The sequence below is a fragment of the Barbatula barbatula genome (genome assembly GCF_947034865.1).
Source record: "Barbatula barbatula genome assembly, chromosome: 23".
Taxonomy (NCBI): domain Eukaryota; kingdom Metazoa; phylum Chordata; class Actinopteri; order Cypriniformes; family Nemacheilidae; genus Barbatula; species Barbatula barbatula.
Genome location: NC_136786.1, coordinates 8,717,926 through 8,732,829, shown reverse-complemented (window position 1 = coordinate 8,732,829; position 14,904 = coordinate 8,717,926). Strand labels below are relative to the sequence as shown.

Below are 14,904 nucleotides of genomic sequence, written 5' to 3'. Positions count from 1 at the left end.
ATGTTAAGCCACGAATGAATGATTAAATCGCGTATTTCATAGCTTTCATTCTCCTACCAGGTCAGGAAATTGGAAGCTTGCTTTTAATTTGCAAAAGCTCTGTTTTGCCTAGAGAGGAACTTTACATCAGACTGGGAGGCAGCTGGTGGCCAATTTGAGGAAAACTTTTTTGCGTGGAGTTGTCTCCTGCTCTCCCGGGGCCCCGGCAGCGGCGCACTCGACAATGAAACCAGCCAATAATTGCTTTGCCTGAGGAGCTAGCATGTCTCTCGCCCCCACCAGTACGCTAGCACTGACAACATACAGCCTTGGGAAAAAGCCAGACGTTCGTGTCTAGAGGGCAGAAGATGGCTGACAAAAGCACCAGGGGGAGCCTACTCAACAATCAACAAGCCGGGGAGGGAGTGATGAAGGCTTTCTTTGTCTTTTGAGAATATGACTGGATTTTTTTAATGCTAAATATGCTATTATAGAATCAGTACAACATAGCTTTAAAGTACAGTGTAGGATGCAAGCCTTCCTTTTTTTCTAAGGGAAGAATTCAATCTGGGTTTGTGGAGGTGAAGCATAATCTTTGCTTTCTATGAAATGAATGTTCTTTTCTTCAAGGGGTCACAACCTTCTTCTTTAAGTGCTTTATTTATCTCTCTCTCAGAGGTTGGTTCATGATGTTAATTAAGTTTTGCCGTGTGTTTCGATCAAATGGAGGACCATGGGTATTGTGAGCGTGAATCTCGGTATCTCAGCAAAGATGCAGAAACATGACGCTGCCAGACAAAGTAAGGACAGACGACGGCAGGAATCCAGGATAAGCATCGGTGTAGCTATTCCCAGATGGAAGGCGCTGACTCAATGCTAAGTAGCTGAAGAAATATTAATTTTATGTGAATTTTAAATACTTAATGTATTTTTAGTGTTGTGTTTTAGCGTTAAAGGAAATGTTGACAATTTTATCTTGCCTGGTTCGAAGGTAACTTTTGGTGTTTGGTTACAACAATTTATTTTATATTCAATTTATATTAATAATTACATATATATTACTATTTTATTGCATGTTAATATCATTAAATTAAATAAAAACGACTTAATGCTACTTATATACTCTACTTGTAAGTCGCTTTGGATAAAAGCGTCTGCCAAATGAATAAAAATTCTAAATGTAAAACAGTTATTGATTCTTTTTGGAGGTCTACCGGAGGTTAAGTTTGGGCCTCATAATGTTTGTTTATGTTGTTGCTAAAGCCATCTATAACGTTTAGTACATGAACTGGTTGTTGGGAATGTTTTTCCAGTAAAGCTGCACATCCTAGGAAAACTGTGTAACATTGAGCCAGCAACGTGCTTTATTTTCCCCAATGAAGCAACATCTCAAGATTGTTCCTCATTCACAATTGTGTTGTGTCTCTTGTGTTGATAATACAACCATCACTCATGTTTGTCACATCACATGATGGACTAAAATTGTTAGGAGGAAGTAAGAACAATTATGTGGTGTGGAAGCAGCGCAGCACATGTCACAGTCTGTGCTGAATATGCCATGTTTTGATTCGTGTGAGACAAAATGACAAGCTGCGGAGAAAGGCAGAGCTTTTTTTGTAAGAGAGACATTTCGGACTGCTGTAAAGGTAATAGAGGGATAAGAAAGGATTGGTCTGATAATGAGACAAGCGCACACACATGCATGAAGCGTACTCCGTCGTCAGAGGCAACAGCCTGGAAATTGCTTTTAAAACCCATGGTGCATGCTTATTTCACAGCCATGTTTAAAAGTCAAGAACCCAATCTTTAAAAAGTCCCTGCGACTCGAAAAAACAGCTTAGAGGGAATGACATCCAAATCACGAGCCAAGTGGGAGAGAGAGTTAAAAAAGAAATTACTGGCAATTGTTGGGCCAGGGGCCACTGTATACGCCAAAGCACGCGTTGCTATAATCCCATAATTAAGTGAAATTCAACATACATTTGGAAGACGGAAACAAGATTTGTCTGTTCTTTGAAATAAAACTAGAATACAGGGTAACGTTCGACCGCTCTTGTATTCTCTGGGAAGGTTTTATCATCTTCTTCCGCAGGGACGTTTTTCTGTATTTCTCTTTCATACAATCGACTGTAAGAATGCGAATGATGTCAGAAAGATTTGCTTTACTTAGTTGCTTTACAAAGCACATCGTACTGGAGGTCCAGAAAACTTTGACTGCATTTGACAATAAATGTGATTTATTATTCTGTGCCGCTTAAGTTATGTATGACTCCGAGAAAATCAGAGCAGCGTTTCATTTCGTGAGTGCTGTCCTTGAGTTTTCTTACAATGACGGACTGATTTGTTTGTGTCTCCGCCCTTCTGCCCTTTTTTATCTGTACACACTTATATTTTTGTTCTAAAACTTCAAAATGCTAGTGAAACTTAGAACCCATCTTCTGATATTTATTCAAATCAGCCTCTAGTGTGGAGTTAGGTAACCTACCCCATCTATCTGTTATTTTATCATATACATGTAGGCCCTGTCCTATATTTTAGCCTTGCTGAAATCTTTTAATCAGATTTGTCTGCAACTGAGCACAGTGTGCAAGGGGGCATAGAAGCCACAAAGTGAATGGTTTATGCAAAATTATGAACAAAGTATTTGGAATGGATTATTCCATTATGCATATACTCTTAACATCCCTCCATTTGCACGTTCATTTATCTTAAAACAGTCACTTTGGTCAGCCTCAAATACTGTATTATATCGTAGCTCATTTATTCTAATTTCACTTGATTGGAGACATATTGTAAAGTAATTAGCCATTTTACCTCTGTCTTATTTCTCCTAGCCTAGAGGACAGCTTATTGCAGAAAGAACAAAGATGTCTCATCGTCCCCCACACTAATTCCCAGCTGGAGACACCTCACACAGTAAATGACTATGTGTCATTAACCCACACTCCTCTATTTAAACCAATGACTCACCCCATCTTCTGCTTTCTCTGCACAACATTCCCATCATGCTCTCTGCTTCTGACTTTTTGCCCCTCCAGTGAGGGAGGTTCTTGACAAACAGGCCGAAAGCTCCTCAGGCCATGTATGCAATCACACGCTGCGGTTCGGTGGGAGTCCCCTCAGGAGCCCGGTGCTAATCGCATTATCGGTTTTCCTCACCAACCACATTACAAGGCAGCGAGATGCATGATGAAGGAGAGGTTAGCACTCGCCGGTTAAGGGCATGTTTACAGTGATTTTAATGTAATGCCTGACATGCAATAACAAAACTAAATAGGGTAACACACGACAGGCCTAACGTTTTTGAACACTTACTCACTTTTTCCACATTTAAAAAAAATAGAGAATTATGTTGCGAGAAAAAAATATCTAATGAAGCCAACATGTTTAAAAAAAAGTGGCATTTTAGCATCTTCAGTGCAGATGCATCTTCAATTTGTCATTTTATTAAGCGGCTTCTTGAGGTTTCACACTGAGATGCTTTTTAAACAGTAGTTGCTAATACTGTGCTCTTATTGGTCATCCGTTTCAAAGATATTGTTATTAAATAAAAAAGCTTATACTTGCAGAATTATATTTTTGTCAACATTTCACTCAGGTGTTCTGAAACCTTTGACCGGTGTTGTACGTTATACCAAAAATTTACAAATGAAACAGAGACATAAATATTGAAGATGGATGAGTCAATTGGAGTTTATAATATTGTATTTATACTAAGGAAAAAAAAGGACATTTCAAACTCAATGTACCAGTCCAGTACTTGTAGGATACTTTTTTAATACTACATGGGGCTAAATTTGCCATCTTTCAGTTTGAATTACACTACATATACATATATTTGAAATGTGAATGCACTGAGCACACAATTGGTATAGGAAAGTTTTCTAGTTTATTGCTTCTAGCACATTTTTTGTTCATAAAAGTGCACTTTGGCCAAATATAGACTTTTCTGTCAGTGCATGCAAAGTATGCTTAAGCATTATTGTCATTTATAATATTCTCTAAATTAAACTGAACGTATACTCTCTTTTTTGTTTGTTTATAAATACACTTCACTTGCATGAACTTACATCAAGAATCAAAGACAAAAAATATGTAAACAAGACATCACGATGACTATTTAATAAACCTTTTTAGTCACTTTCTGACATATGAAAATGATAAGGGTCAAAATAGTGGTTTGACAGAGAGGAGGCTGTGGTTTTATTCATTTGTGCAGTCATGTAGAAATACAGAACACTTGCCCATTAATCATATGAAAGATCTGCTGAAATGTTTCAGTACAGCCCATGTTTCCTTCCTGTTTTTATAGTGCATGCAAAAAAACTTATGCCACGGAAAAAAAATATTAGTGTTTTTCAAAACGTTCACATACACATGACAGTGTTATCAAAACGGTTCTCTGCACAAAACTGGATGGCACAACCTTGAAGCCAAAGGCCCCCTCGGGCTCATGGTAGTCAACTGCCCCTAGGCACTGGCCTGGTCAGTAATCCATCCATGTGCCCGACTGAACGTGTAATACGCATGCGTGGGATGTCATCGTTTTCAGAAGGTCCCGTCTTTCAGTTTACATAGAAACGAAGACGGCGGCACTTTGAGAGCCGTTTTCAAAGTTTGGCTCCCCTAAGACGCCATTTCCGTGTAAACAGACATCCCGAACACATAATTTTCTTTGCATTGCATCATTTGCATTCTTTTGAAAACGGTCTTGTGTAAACGGCCTCTTGGAGATGTACAACTGTTTACGAACCCTGCAAGGTTTGTTGAATAGAGACGATATGTTTATTGTATATTGTGTTTTAGCATGTATATAAACATTTAGACTACATATGAAATATACATTAACCAGCATCATTACATTACAGCAATTTATAATATTCACATGATTTCCACTACATTTCGCAAAACAATATAAAATTTGTCATAAAGGTACAGCACATAAAAAGACAAACATTTTAGTTTCAAGTCACTATGTACATTTATTGATACCGACCAATCATCTTTAGGCGAATGATCTGCTGCTTCCACTGTAAGAGTTATATTGCTTTAAACATAAACCTTTAGACTCTAAAAGTCTTCGCACATGGTTTTGAAACTTTTTTCCAAGAAAGGTGTAGAAAACAGGATTAATACAGAAGTATAAGCGGGCAATATTGCTAGTGATGCGCAAAGCATAATCGAGGCTGTCGTCACAATCGTTTTCATCTTTGTTCCCATGTATCAACAGTATTATGTTATGTGGGCTCCAACAAGCGAAAAACATCAGGACAATAACGAAAACAAGCCTGACTGTTCTGTGTTTCCCCACTATTCGAGTGGAGATGACTCTTACAATTATCCTAGCATAGCAGTACACAAACACAGCCAATGGCAAGATGAAAAAGACGACAAATTGTTTATAAAGACCAAAGACCTTCCATTGACCTTCACTTGAGTCTTTGCAAGTAACTCCTTTAAGTTGATCCTCTTCCACGATGAAATGTAAGAAGGGTTCAAGGCTGGCAACAAGGCTGATGAACCACATGATTGCAGACATTACAAGAGCGTAGCAGCCCTTGCGTCGTTTGCTGGAAACCACACAGTGGACCACAGCCAGGTAGCGGTCGAACGTCATGAGCGTCAGGAAGAGGATGGAGCTGTAGAAACCAAGATAATCAGCACTGTTCACCAACTTGCAAAGCGCCTCACCGAAGATCCATTCACCGGAGTGATAAACAGCTTGAAACGGGAGCGTGAAGGTAAAAACAATGTTGGATATCACTAGGTTGATGAGGAATATATTTGTGACAGTGTTGAGCTTTTCAAACTTGTAAATGATGAGTAAAACGACTCCATTTCCGACCACGCTAACAATAAAGATCGTGTAGTACAGTAGCGGAAGAACCTGTCTGGAGAATTCATTTACGTCAGTGGGGTCGCATTGATCCAGGTTCAGGTATTCGTAGTTGGCTGTGTTCACTGATGTGTCCATCCTGGAGGTTACCTAACGAATAACATGCAGATAAAACTGTTTCATTAAAGTCAAAGAGCTAAATCACATGAAACCATTTATGTTGATCTGTGATAACTTAATTTTTCACTTACCATAGTGCACTTTTCTGTCTGCTGAGTATGTGTTTCCTAGCTTCCAAGAGCAGCAAAAACGTATGTGGTTGCTATTGCAATAACGTGAATCATATCTTGAAATAATCTCCTCCTTCCTAATTGATGACCTCAGAATTTTCTCACCACCCATCTTGCATGTGCTGTATATGTACATAGTACTCACTAGCTCAACATAAATACATGTTTTCATGAATCCAGTGATACGTTGAACTTGTATTGTCTTGTTTTACAAAGCCATGTTTTAAGTGAATAAAAGTAATGACAATTCATGGCAAAATATTTACACAATTTCCCAGAATCACTTTACACTTAAGGAAATAACAACAAGATTCTTTGAATATGTTTACCAATGAACACTGGTGACAACATAAAGTAAGTAAAATGTGCAGAAAATAAGTACATTAGACAGATTTAATAGTAATATTGAATAATAATGACTTTTTATTTTGTATCAAGTATGTTGTATGTTGTATTCATTATTAAATAACATATATATTTTGCATTAATATCAAAAACGAATGGCTTTATATAATTTTATTCTATGTTGTTTGCATAATAAAATAATAGTCATATACATTACAAAGCTTTTAAACTATATAAAAGTCTCTGAATACACAAAATGGAGTGTAGTTTTGGTATAATTGGTCACATTTCTTATTTCTTGAAATGCAATTTAATCGGGTGGTTTCCCGATCAGGGATTATTTTAAACCAGGACTAGGCCTCGGTAAAATTAGGATATGTAAGTCCTTTTAAAATTATATATTTTACAAAAAATATGACTGTTTACATCTTGAGACAAAACAAACACATATATATTTGTATATATATGCCAGTGCAAGATCGAGACACCTCTAACATTTAAGTTAGTCCGGGACTAGTTTTAAACCCTGTCCGGGAAACCACCTCAATATATATTAAACAAAAATTAAGCTACCTCAATACCTATTGTTTTAGGTTTAACCAACACTCCCAGCAATTTGAGGCACATTTCATAATGTTCAAGAAATGATGACGGTTGTTCTTAAATGTAAAATATTTCCAGGAAAGTAATGGAGAACTTAAAATAAAAAAATTAAGTTACATCTTTTTTACTGCCAAACCATGTAACACATAATGCAGATATTTTAAATATTCACACAACTAAAGATATGGAATTCAAGTCTTTGGTTTGTATGAAAGTTTATACTTAAAGGGGTGGTTTCTGGGACAAGGTTTAAGACTAATCCTAGACTAAAATAAATGTTAGAGCTGTCTAAACTTGTGTATTTTACCATGTCAGTGCAAGCTGTTTTCAGTGCTATTGTTTTGTCTCCAAATGCATGCCCGTGTTTTTTTTTTGTAATGCACGTTTGTAAAAACTACTTAAATGTGCTAGTTAAACAAAGGCCTAGTCCTGGTTTAATCTAATCCTGTCTGGGACCCCTAAATATTGATCCGTTATTATTCCCATAATGCAACAGAAAACATTTTGCTGATAAAGTGCTGATAAAGTTGTTTCACCAACTATTGAAATATTCCACAAATCATCTTCATTTGTTCCTTGCTCATGTTTACAAAACATCTATTAAAAGTGTATATTCTTGAAATGTGTTTCCTGAGTGCGTGTTAAAAAATCAGGCCCTTTACTGTAGTGTTCGCCCCTGAGGTTGTACGCTTGTTAGCAGATGGACATGTCGCACACGCCAGCTGGCCCAGGAAGACCTTGCTTCCCCGCAACACCTGGAATCCCGGATTTACCCCGTATTCCCGAAGGGGCCTGGAGAACCAATGCCATGGCTGCCGTGAGGACCCTGCATCCCTGTTGTTGTCAAAAGATAATGCGAGGGTCTAAGAATTACACGAGATTGCAACCCACATGCAGGATTGTACAATGCATAAAGGTTTGTTTGCTGTATATGTATATAAATATAGTATAAATGTTATGCATATTGTGTAAATTTGATCATTTTTAGTCTTGTAATATCCATCTAAAGTTACAGAGGAAGAGAGGACTTGAATGACATCAGAATGTCACAGGTCGGATGTGAAACGCACTCTAATGTGTTTTGACAGACCCTTTTAACACTTATGCTCTTGAAAGCAAAACAGATGCTTGAGACATGTTATATAATAAAAGTACTGTACCTGGATCCCCGGGAGGTCCAGGGGGTCCTGGTCTGCTCTCTCCTTTATTGCCTGCAACTCCACGTAGGCCTGTGTCCCCTAAAATAGTGACAGTGACATTATGCAATAAAAATACAAACCCAAAGCTAAATGCATTTGCACAAATTCTAACATTTATCACCTTTGACTCCCATGGGTCCTTGGATGCCCGGTGGTCCTGGGTTGCCCCGAGAGCCAGCCCTTCCGGGATTACCAGAAGGGCCATGAGAACCTTTTTGCCCTGGAGCTCCGGGCTGTCCCGGGGTTCCTTTAACAGTCTGACAGGATTCGCAGAGCAAGGGTGACATCGTCTGCAGTAGCTGAGGCAGCTGATCTGATTCACAATAGAGATTATTGGACACTCCAAGATGCCCTAGAATGTGTGTGCGGGTGTTTTTTAAGGAGTCGTATCTCAAGAAATGAAATTGTAGTAATCTCATCATAAACACTTCCTCCCTATTCCAAGGAGTCGGAGCAAGCAAAAATTACTTGTTTTAAACATCCTCTTCGCTCCCGACGCAGGAGCTGATCCAAAAGTTTGATCTTTATTACAGTTTATTGCCTCCAAGCCAGATTTTAAGAAACCACATGTATTCTTCTTGAAAAGGCAAATGTGAGTTGAGTTTTCTTTGCAGAGTGCTATTTGTGTGGCAAGCATTGTGGTTTTGTGGAGGATGGGAGGGTGTCTGTGCAGTAAAGCAGATCATTACGTTTTGGAACAGAGCTTATAAGTAGACCACAGGGAAGAAAAAGGTAAAAGAATGTATGATGTGGCCCCTTTAAAACAAAGCAAACTAAAAATTGTGAAAAGCTCAGCAAATTTGTCTTTAAAATAGATACATCACTTGGCTTACGTAACAGATTTAATTGGGTATCTTAGATCAACTTTGGTTTTTATGCTTTAAAGTTAAAAATACATCTGACATCACGTTGAAATAACATTACGGAAAAAAAGAAAGACGTCTCGACGTTCCGTTCTCAATTTTGTCAAAAACTCACTTCTTAAAATGTCCCCGCACAGTTTTATCATGTAGTCGTCTGAGGGAGGTTCACCCTGGAACACAGATTGAGTCATTCATTAGATTGTGTGTGTAAATGAAGAACTCATTCAGCTTTCAAAGGAACGACAATGATTCACTGATAATAGAAAAAGAAACTCCGTTCCGCTGCAATTACGCGAACTACCTGTTTTCAAGAATCTGCAAAACTGACCGGACCTGATGTCACTCCATCACAAGTTTGTGTTTATTCTTCGGATATTAATCCTCAAATATATTATCTTTAAAAACTGTTTAGGTAACTTGTAGCCATATGTAATGACTTACAGGTTTCCCTTTAATGCCTGGCGTCCCCTGTGACCCGTGCTGTCCGCGAAGCCCGCACGGACCAATTTTGCCGACGTGCCCCGTGTCCCCCTTCTGTCCATCGGTACCTTTGACTCCATTGTCACCCGGCATACCATTCTAGTGTAAAAGAACATTTGTGAGATAAATGAATGAAGCAATTCTGAAAGAAGCCATCACTTTTTTTGTTTTCTATTGTTTTGTGTGCTTGCAATGCAATGCTTGTCAATTATATTAGATGACAATAAATACAAGTATGCTTCTAAGGCCAACTTTCGAGACGTTTTCTCCAGTGTCATTTTAGTGGGTAAAGAAAATAAGGTAAAACTTTACAATAAAGGTGCTATTAGTTAACATTAGTAGATGCATTAGCTAACAATGAACAATTTAGTTTTTCAGCATTTATTAATCCTTGTTAGTGTTAGTTCATGTCTTTACAGTTATTCACGTTAGTTCATCGTGTATAAACTAATGTTAAAAGTGACAACATTTGACTGTAATAATGTTTTAGTAAATACTGAAATGAACATGAATTAATATTGATAAATGTCGTATAAGTATTGCTCATTGTTAGTTTATGTTAGCTAAATAATTGTTAACCAATAGCACCTAATTGTAAAGTGATATCTTAACTTGAACATGAGTTAAATGCTAACTAATAAATGTGTTTGATTTCTATTAAATAGTGTAAATTTTTTTTAAAGCTAGCATTTATTGTCAGGTTCCTTGTAAATAATAAATACAAACAAATGTACAACATTTCCTCTAGTTTATACAATATTCACTTTGCCCATGTGGTTTGGACGGCATGCAGCAACCGGCTTAGTATAACTGACAAGTTGTCAAATGTACACACTTTGTGGACATGCTTCAAAGGGCTTTCAAGCGCTGTGCCGTCCCATGTTATTTCCTTAGCAGGCCGAGATAATCTTGTTTCTTGTGTAAAAATATGGTGAAATGGTTTAAATGTGATTGAGATCTGCTATTTTACAAACCTCTCCTTTGCCACCTTTGGGCCCAACGCCACCCTGGTCCAGAAAGAAATAAGAGAAAAACAAAACTGCTTTTAAAACTTTTATGACAATATCAAAAGAGAAGTGGCTACTTTAAACACAAGGGCTCAATATTCGCAGTGTTCGACAGACAGTGGCTTCTCTTTAAACGGACGGTCCCGCTGGCAGGAGAAGCCCCTGGAAACGATTTGTAAATCCTGCATGGGTTTTGCAAACAGACTAAAGGAGATGTGATATAAAAGCACATGTTGATAGATGTTTGACTTTGAAAGATTATCCCAAGATGTAAAAAAAATGTCAAACACCAAAACTGTCAAACACCAAAACTGAGCACAAGTTCATTCAGTATATGCAAGCAATGTTGGGGGGTACTAACTTTTTTTAAGTAACATGACAGTAACACAGATGTTTAGGAAATCATGCAGCTACTTTTTTGTCGATGTGAACGTTCGGCAGAGCAAGCTGAGGCGATGGTGAAATGCTGTCCCACAAAATGTGCTGTATAAGATACCTGCGTGAATTGATTCAAGTGTATTTGTGAACAAATGAATTTAAGTCAACTGGTTCATCCAGACAGTTAATGTTTAAAAAGGGTTTAAATGACTCATTGTTTCAGTTCAGCACCTGCTGAGAAATCAATGTGTCATTTTTGCAATTTGCTTTTGGTGTTGCAGCTTCACTATGTTTTCGAGCCAGAAACTGCTATTGTTAAGAAATGAATGATTTATACTATAGCTTCAATGTACTACTTTAGGGAAGCTATACTGTAAGTACTCCATAAGGGTAATGTGACTCTCATCAGTTTTAAAACTGTGAGCTACTGAACATGAAGACGATATACATGGTATTTTATCTCATCTACACACTTCTCTAGTATGTGACTGATGAAAGTAGTACAGTGTGATTTTTTAAGTCAAAGCCTCAGATTTCTGTGGAGATGTACGTAGCATTACTTCTAAGAAAATACCACTGTAATGTATTCTAGGAAAACAGTTTTAAAAAGGGAACTTTGAGTTAGATTTTCATTTCATTGAAATGGACCTTTTTCAATCATTGGACCTTTTCACATGGGTAATAGGGTTGTGCATCGTTTTGAAACTGAAGTGGCAAAAAGGATGCTGAACGGCATTATGGACTTGAGGCACTAAAAGTAATTTAGCATGGAATTAAGTGGAAAGCAATTTTTTTTTTAATACATATATTAGATGATGTTAATAAATATTTGAAGTTGCAGAATATAATTGTTAATTTAATGATTTTTTTATTATATGTAAAACATTGTGTCCATTAGTGTTCATTTGTGGTATAGTTATGATAGTTATCTTAGTGTCTAATATAAAAACCATGTCTAATATTATTTACAAAGCCACGGGAAAAAATTAACCAACCATTTCAAATTTTCATCCCATCAGCATTTAGATGTATTGTGTTCCAGTCCAGTCTGTTGAATCTGAACTGAATCATACCTCCGGAGTGACAAACGGCAATGTAAAAGACTGACAACATGTCAAGACGCATGAAAACTGTGATAAAAATCAAGGTATAAATGTTTAACGATTCCAAAATGCATGTAGAAATAATTCCGTTGTAGGCTATTGCTTGAAAGTGAATATGATAAAATGAACAATAGTTACTTCACATCTGTAAGTGCAGTGCCATAACTAAAGCCCCCTGTTGGATGTGAGGTGTATGTGCACTTACTGTAGGCCCAGGTGTTACTTCCCCGTTGCTGCCTTTCGTACCCTGTAAAGAGATAAGAGGTGGTCTGTGTTAGCAGGGGTCTCAGAATGTAAAAGGTTATCATTAGCATTTAAAATCAACAGGAGGTTACAAATAACCTTTAGGAGCTTTTTCACTTCTGTTGAACTAAATCAAACCATAGAGATTGTTACTATGAAGTACAGAAATCATACTCTATCTGAAGGTCTTGCAGTTCAAACATAAAATAAATGATATTCGTATATTAAAGTTATTAGTCTTAAATACTGTATAAACATTTTATGTTAACAAATAAGCAGGATTTTCAAGCTTTGATTTATACGTAATACAAACGTTTTCAGATTTAGTGGTCATTTATAAATGTTGCAATCTTACATGCTATTTTGGATTTGTTGGTCTATTTAAACTTGCAAGGCCTTGAGGTTGTGTCAAGATCATCTCTTAAACATGCAACACGAATCACCATGTTTATTCGTTCAATTTATGTCATATAAGAATGTTATTTTTCTGTAACAGACGTGTTTTAGAATTGTACACCAAAGATTCAAATGGGCTGTATGTTCTGAGTTAGATTCGCGATCTGAGACAGATGTGAATTTGGGCTGAAACCAAATCCAAACCTTTATTAAATCAATCTTTATAAAGTGGAAATGAACAGTACACGCTTTATATCTGAAGGAAATGCAGGGGTTGTACCTGAAATCCTCTGGGTCCAGGTTCTCCCTGAAAAACACACATAAGTAACGGTAAGGTACTGTAGGGTCAAAGACTAAGTGTCAGCTAAGAGCCACAAAACCACATTATGAGTCACAGAACCTATAGCCCTATATCAAAGACGTTTTCACAACAGCAAGTAGCCACTATGAAACATACTTTATCTTGACAATAGACATACTTCCAAAGTGAAGATTTCAGCATCTTGAAGCATCCTGGGGTTTTGTTGCTCATACACACAATGGTGATGGTTCATTGTGGTTACAGCCTTCTGGTTACTGGGCCACATCTCCACACCAACTCCGATTAACCCCCCCCCCCCCCCCCCCCCATCATAGACTGACATATATCACACAACCACAACAAAATAGCTTCATCTGGATTTGTCAGCAGGGAGTTCCGTACATTTCTCCAGATTATTATTCCAATATGATCAGAGAGATGCTACATTTGCATTATAGTCATTTATTCACCAGATGCTTTTATCTAAAGCAGCTCCCAATGAATTCAAGGTAGGCCTATGTTTGTTTTTAGGACAGGCATTCTCTTTGAACCCTTGGCTTTGGAACTGTTAGCAACATGTCAGTTTGGGTACGTTTTCACAGTTCATGAGATGGACCAGTACCTTTTGTGCTTTAAGTCCAGCAAGACCCTTAGCACCCGGAATCCCTTGAAACCCATGCTGGCCCTTATCACCCTGTGAGAGTTAAAATATCTCTCAAAATTCAAAAATAAACTCTTCGTATCATTCATAGAATAGCACTGAACAGCTATAAAATACATGTAATCGCTTTTATTACCTTTTGACCTGTTTCACCAGAAATACCCATCTTTCCTTTTCCTCCTGGACAACCCTGAATGTAGACAGACAAGACAGCCAAAGTGAGTGAACACACACACAAACAAACACGTGTCTGACGTGTCCGACAATCACTCCTCCATCATAACTCATCATTTGTTTCCAAAGACTGATGAAAGACTACAGTATTAATCATGTTAAACACAGAAGAAACCTAAAAGAAAAAAGCTGTTACAAAACCAGCAAGCTGGGACAAAACGATTTCTTAAGCGTACTTTCATAATCCATTTGATAAGAGCACAATTCCAGGAATAGAGAAAACGCAATCTCCGCACGGCTATTCCCAGCAGAATCAGGTCAGCGTATTAGCATAATTGCTAAAGGTAATGTTTTGATCAGACCAACCTTGGGGCCGACAGGTCCATCAGCTCCAGGGGGGCCTACGGGTCCTCTACACTGAAGGATTTAAGCAGAAAGGATGCAGAATTAAATACCATACGACTAAAGTAGCCAACGCTGATAACAGGTTCTGTCCTGCTCTGTGAACTACAAATAGAGTTTCACCACAACCACAGCAGGAGATATGAAAAATAAAGTTACTTAAATCACACAGCGGTCACAGGCAACATAAATCAATGGGGGTATTTATATTTGGTCATTTTATGTGTTGTTAAATCCAATCATCAAAAACGATCCAAGTGTAAAATCCCCCCCAAATACAGCACCTCATGAGGAGGTTTGAGACGGACAAAACTTGGCTCGGCAAAGTGCACAAACTTCATTCCAAATCTGTAAACTTTACTTTACGAAGATAGAAACATATCAGCATATGTACATTTGGGAGTCGTGTGGGTGAGAAGTCACAGAAGAGACGCAAGAATATAGCAACCACCAACTTGCTATAAGAGCCTTTTCACCCAACAATTACGAATTTGAGAAGCAGTGAGATTTAAAGTAGGCATGCATTCAGTTTCATTAAAAATGTTTTAACTATTATTAACATTTATTATCCACATGTGCGATGTTTAAAGGGATAGTTCACACAAAAATGAAAATTCTGTCATTTACTCACCCCCTCAGATTGT

The 14,904-nt window shown here is 37.6% G+C and overlaps 2 protein-coding genes across 2 annotated transcripts in view; both read right to left on the bottom strand.

Moving 5' to 3' along the window:
• Window positions 1–4,156: 4,156 nt before the first annotated feature.
• On the bottom strand, window positions 4,157–6,132 carry ccr12b.2 (chemokine (C-C motif) receptor 12b, tandem duplicate 2). The gene is made up of 2 exons (XM_079447335.1): window positions 6,067–6,132; window positions 4,157–5,965 (listed from the first exon to the last, which is right to left on the bottom strand). Exons 1-2 carry the CDS (start codon window positions 6,067–6,069, stop codon window positions 4,985–4,987), a joined length of 984 nt encoding a protein of 327 aa, XP_079303461.1. The 5' UTR covers window positions 6,070–6,132; the 3' UTR covers window positions 4,157–4,984.
• A 368-nt stretch (window positions 6,133–6,500) lies between these two features.
• LOC306912121 (uncharacterized protein) overlaps window positions 6,501–14,904 on the bottom strand; it is a 35,245-nt gene continuing 26,841 nt past the window's right edge. The window contains exons 19-29 of the mRNA XM_079487988.1: window positions 14,225–14,275; window positions 13,821–13,874; window positions 13,640–13,717; window positions 13,003–13,029; window positions 12,289–12,330; window positions 10,570–10,602; window positions 9,557–9,694; window positions 9,231–9,285; window positions 8,374–8,565; window positions 8,214–8,291; window positions 6,501–7,887 (exon numbers count right to left, since the gene is read on the bottom strand). Coding sequence (XP_079344114.1) covers window positions 7,823–7,887; window positions 8,214–8,291; window positions 8,374–8,565; window positions 9,231–9,285; window positions 9,557–9,694; window positions 10,570–10,602; window positions 12,289–12,330; window positions 13,003–13,029; window positions 13,640–13,717; window positions 13,821–13,874; window positions 14,225–14,275 — 813 coding nt within the window. The 3' untranslated portion in view covers window positions 6,501–7,822. The remainder of the gene's footprint in view (window positions 7,888–8,213; window positions 8,292–8,373; window positions 8,566–9,230; window positions 9,286–9,556; window positions 9,695–10,569; window positions 10,603–12,288; window positions 12,331–13,002; window positions 13,030–13,639; window positions 13,718–13,820; window positions 13,875–14,224; window positions 14,276–14,904) is intronic.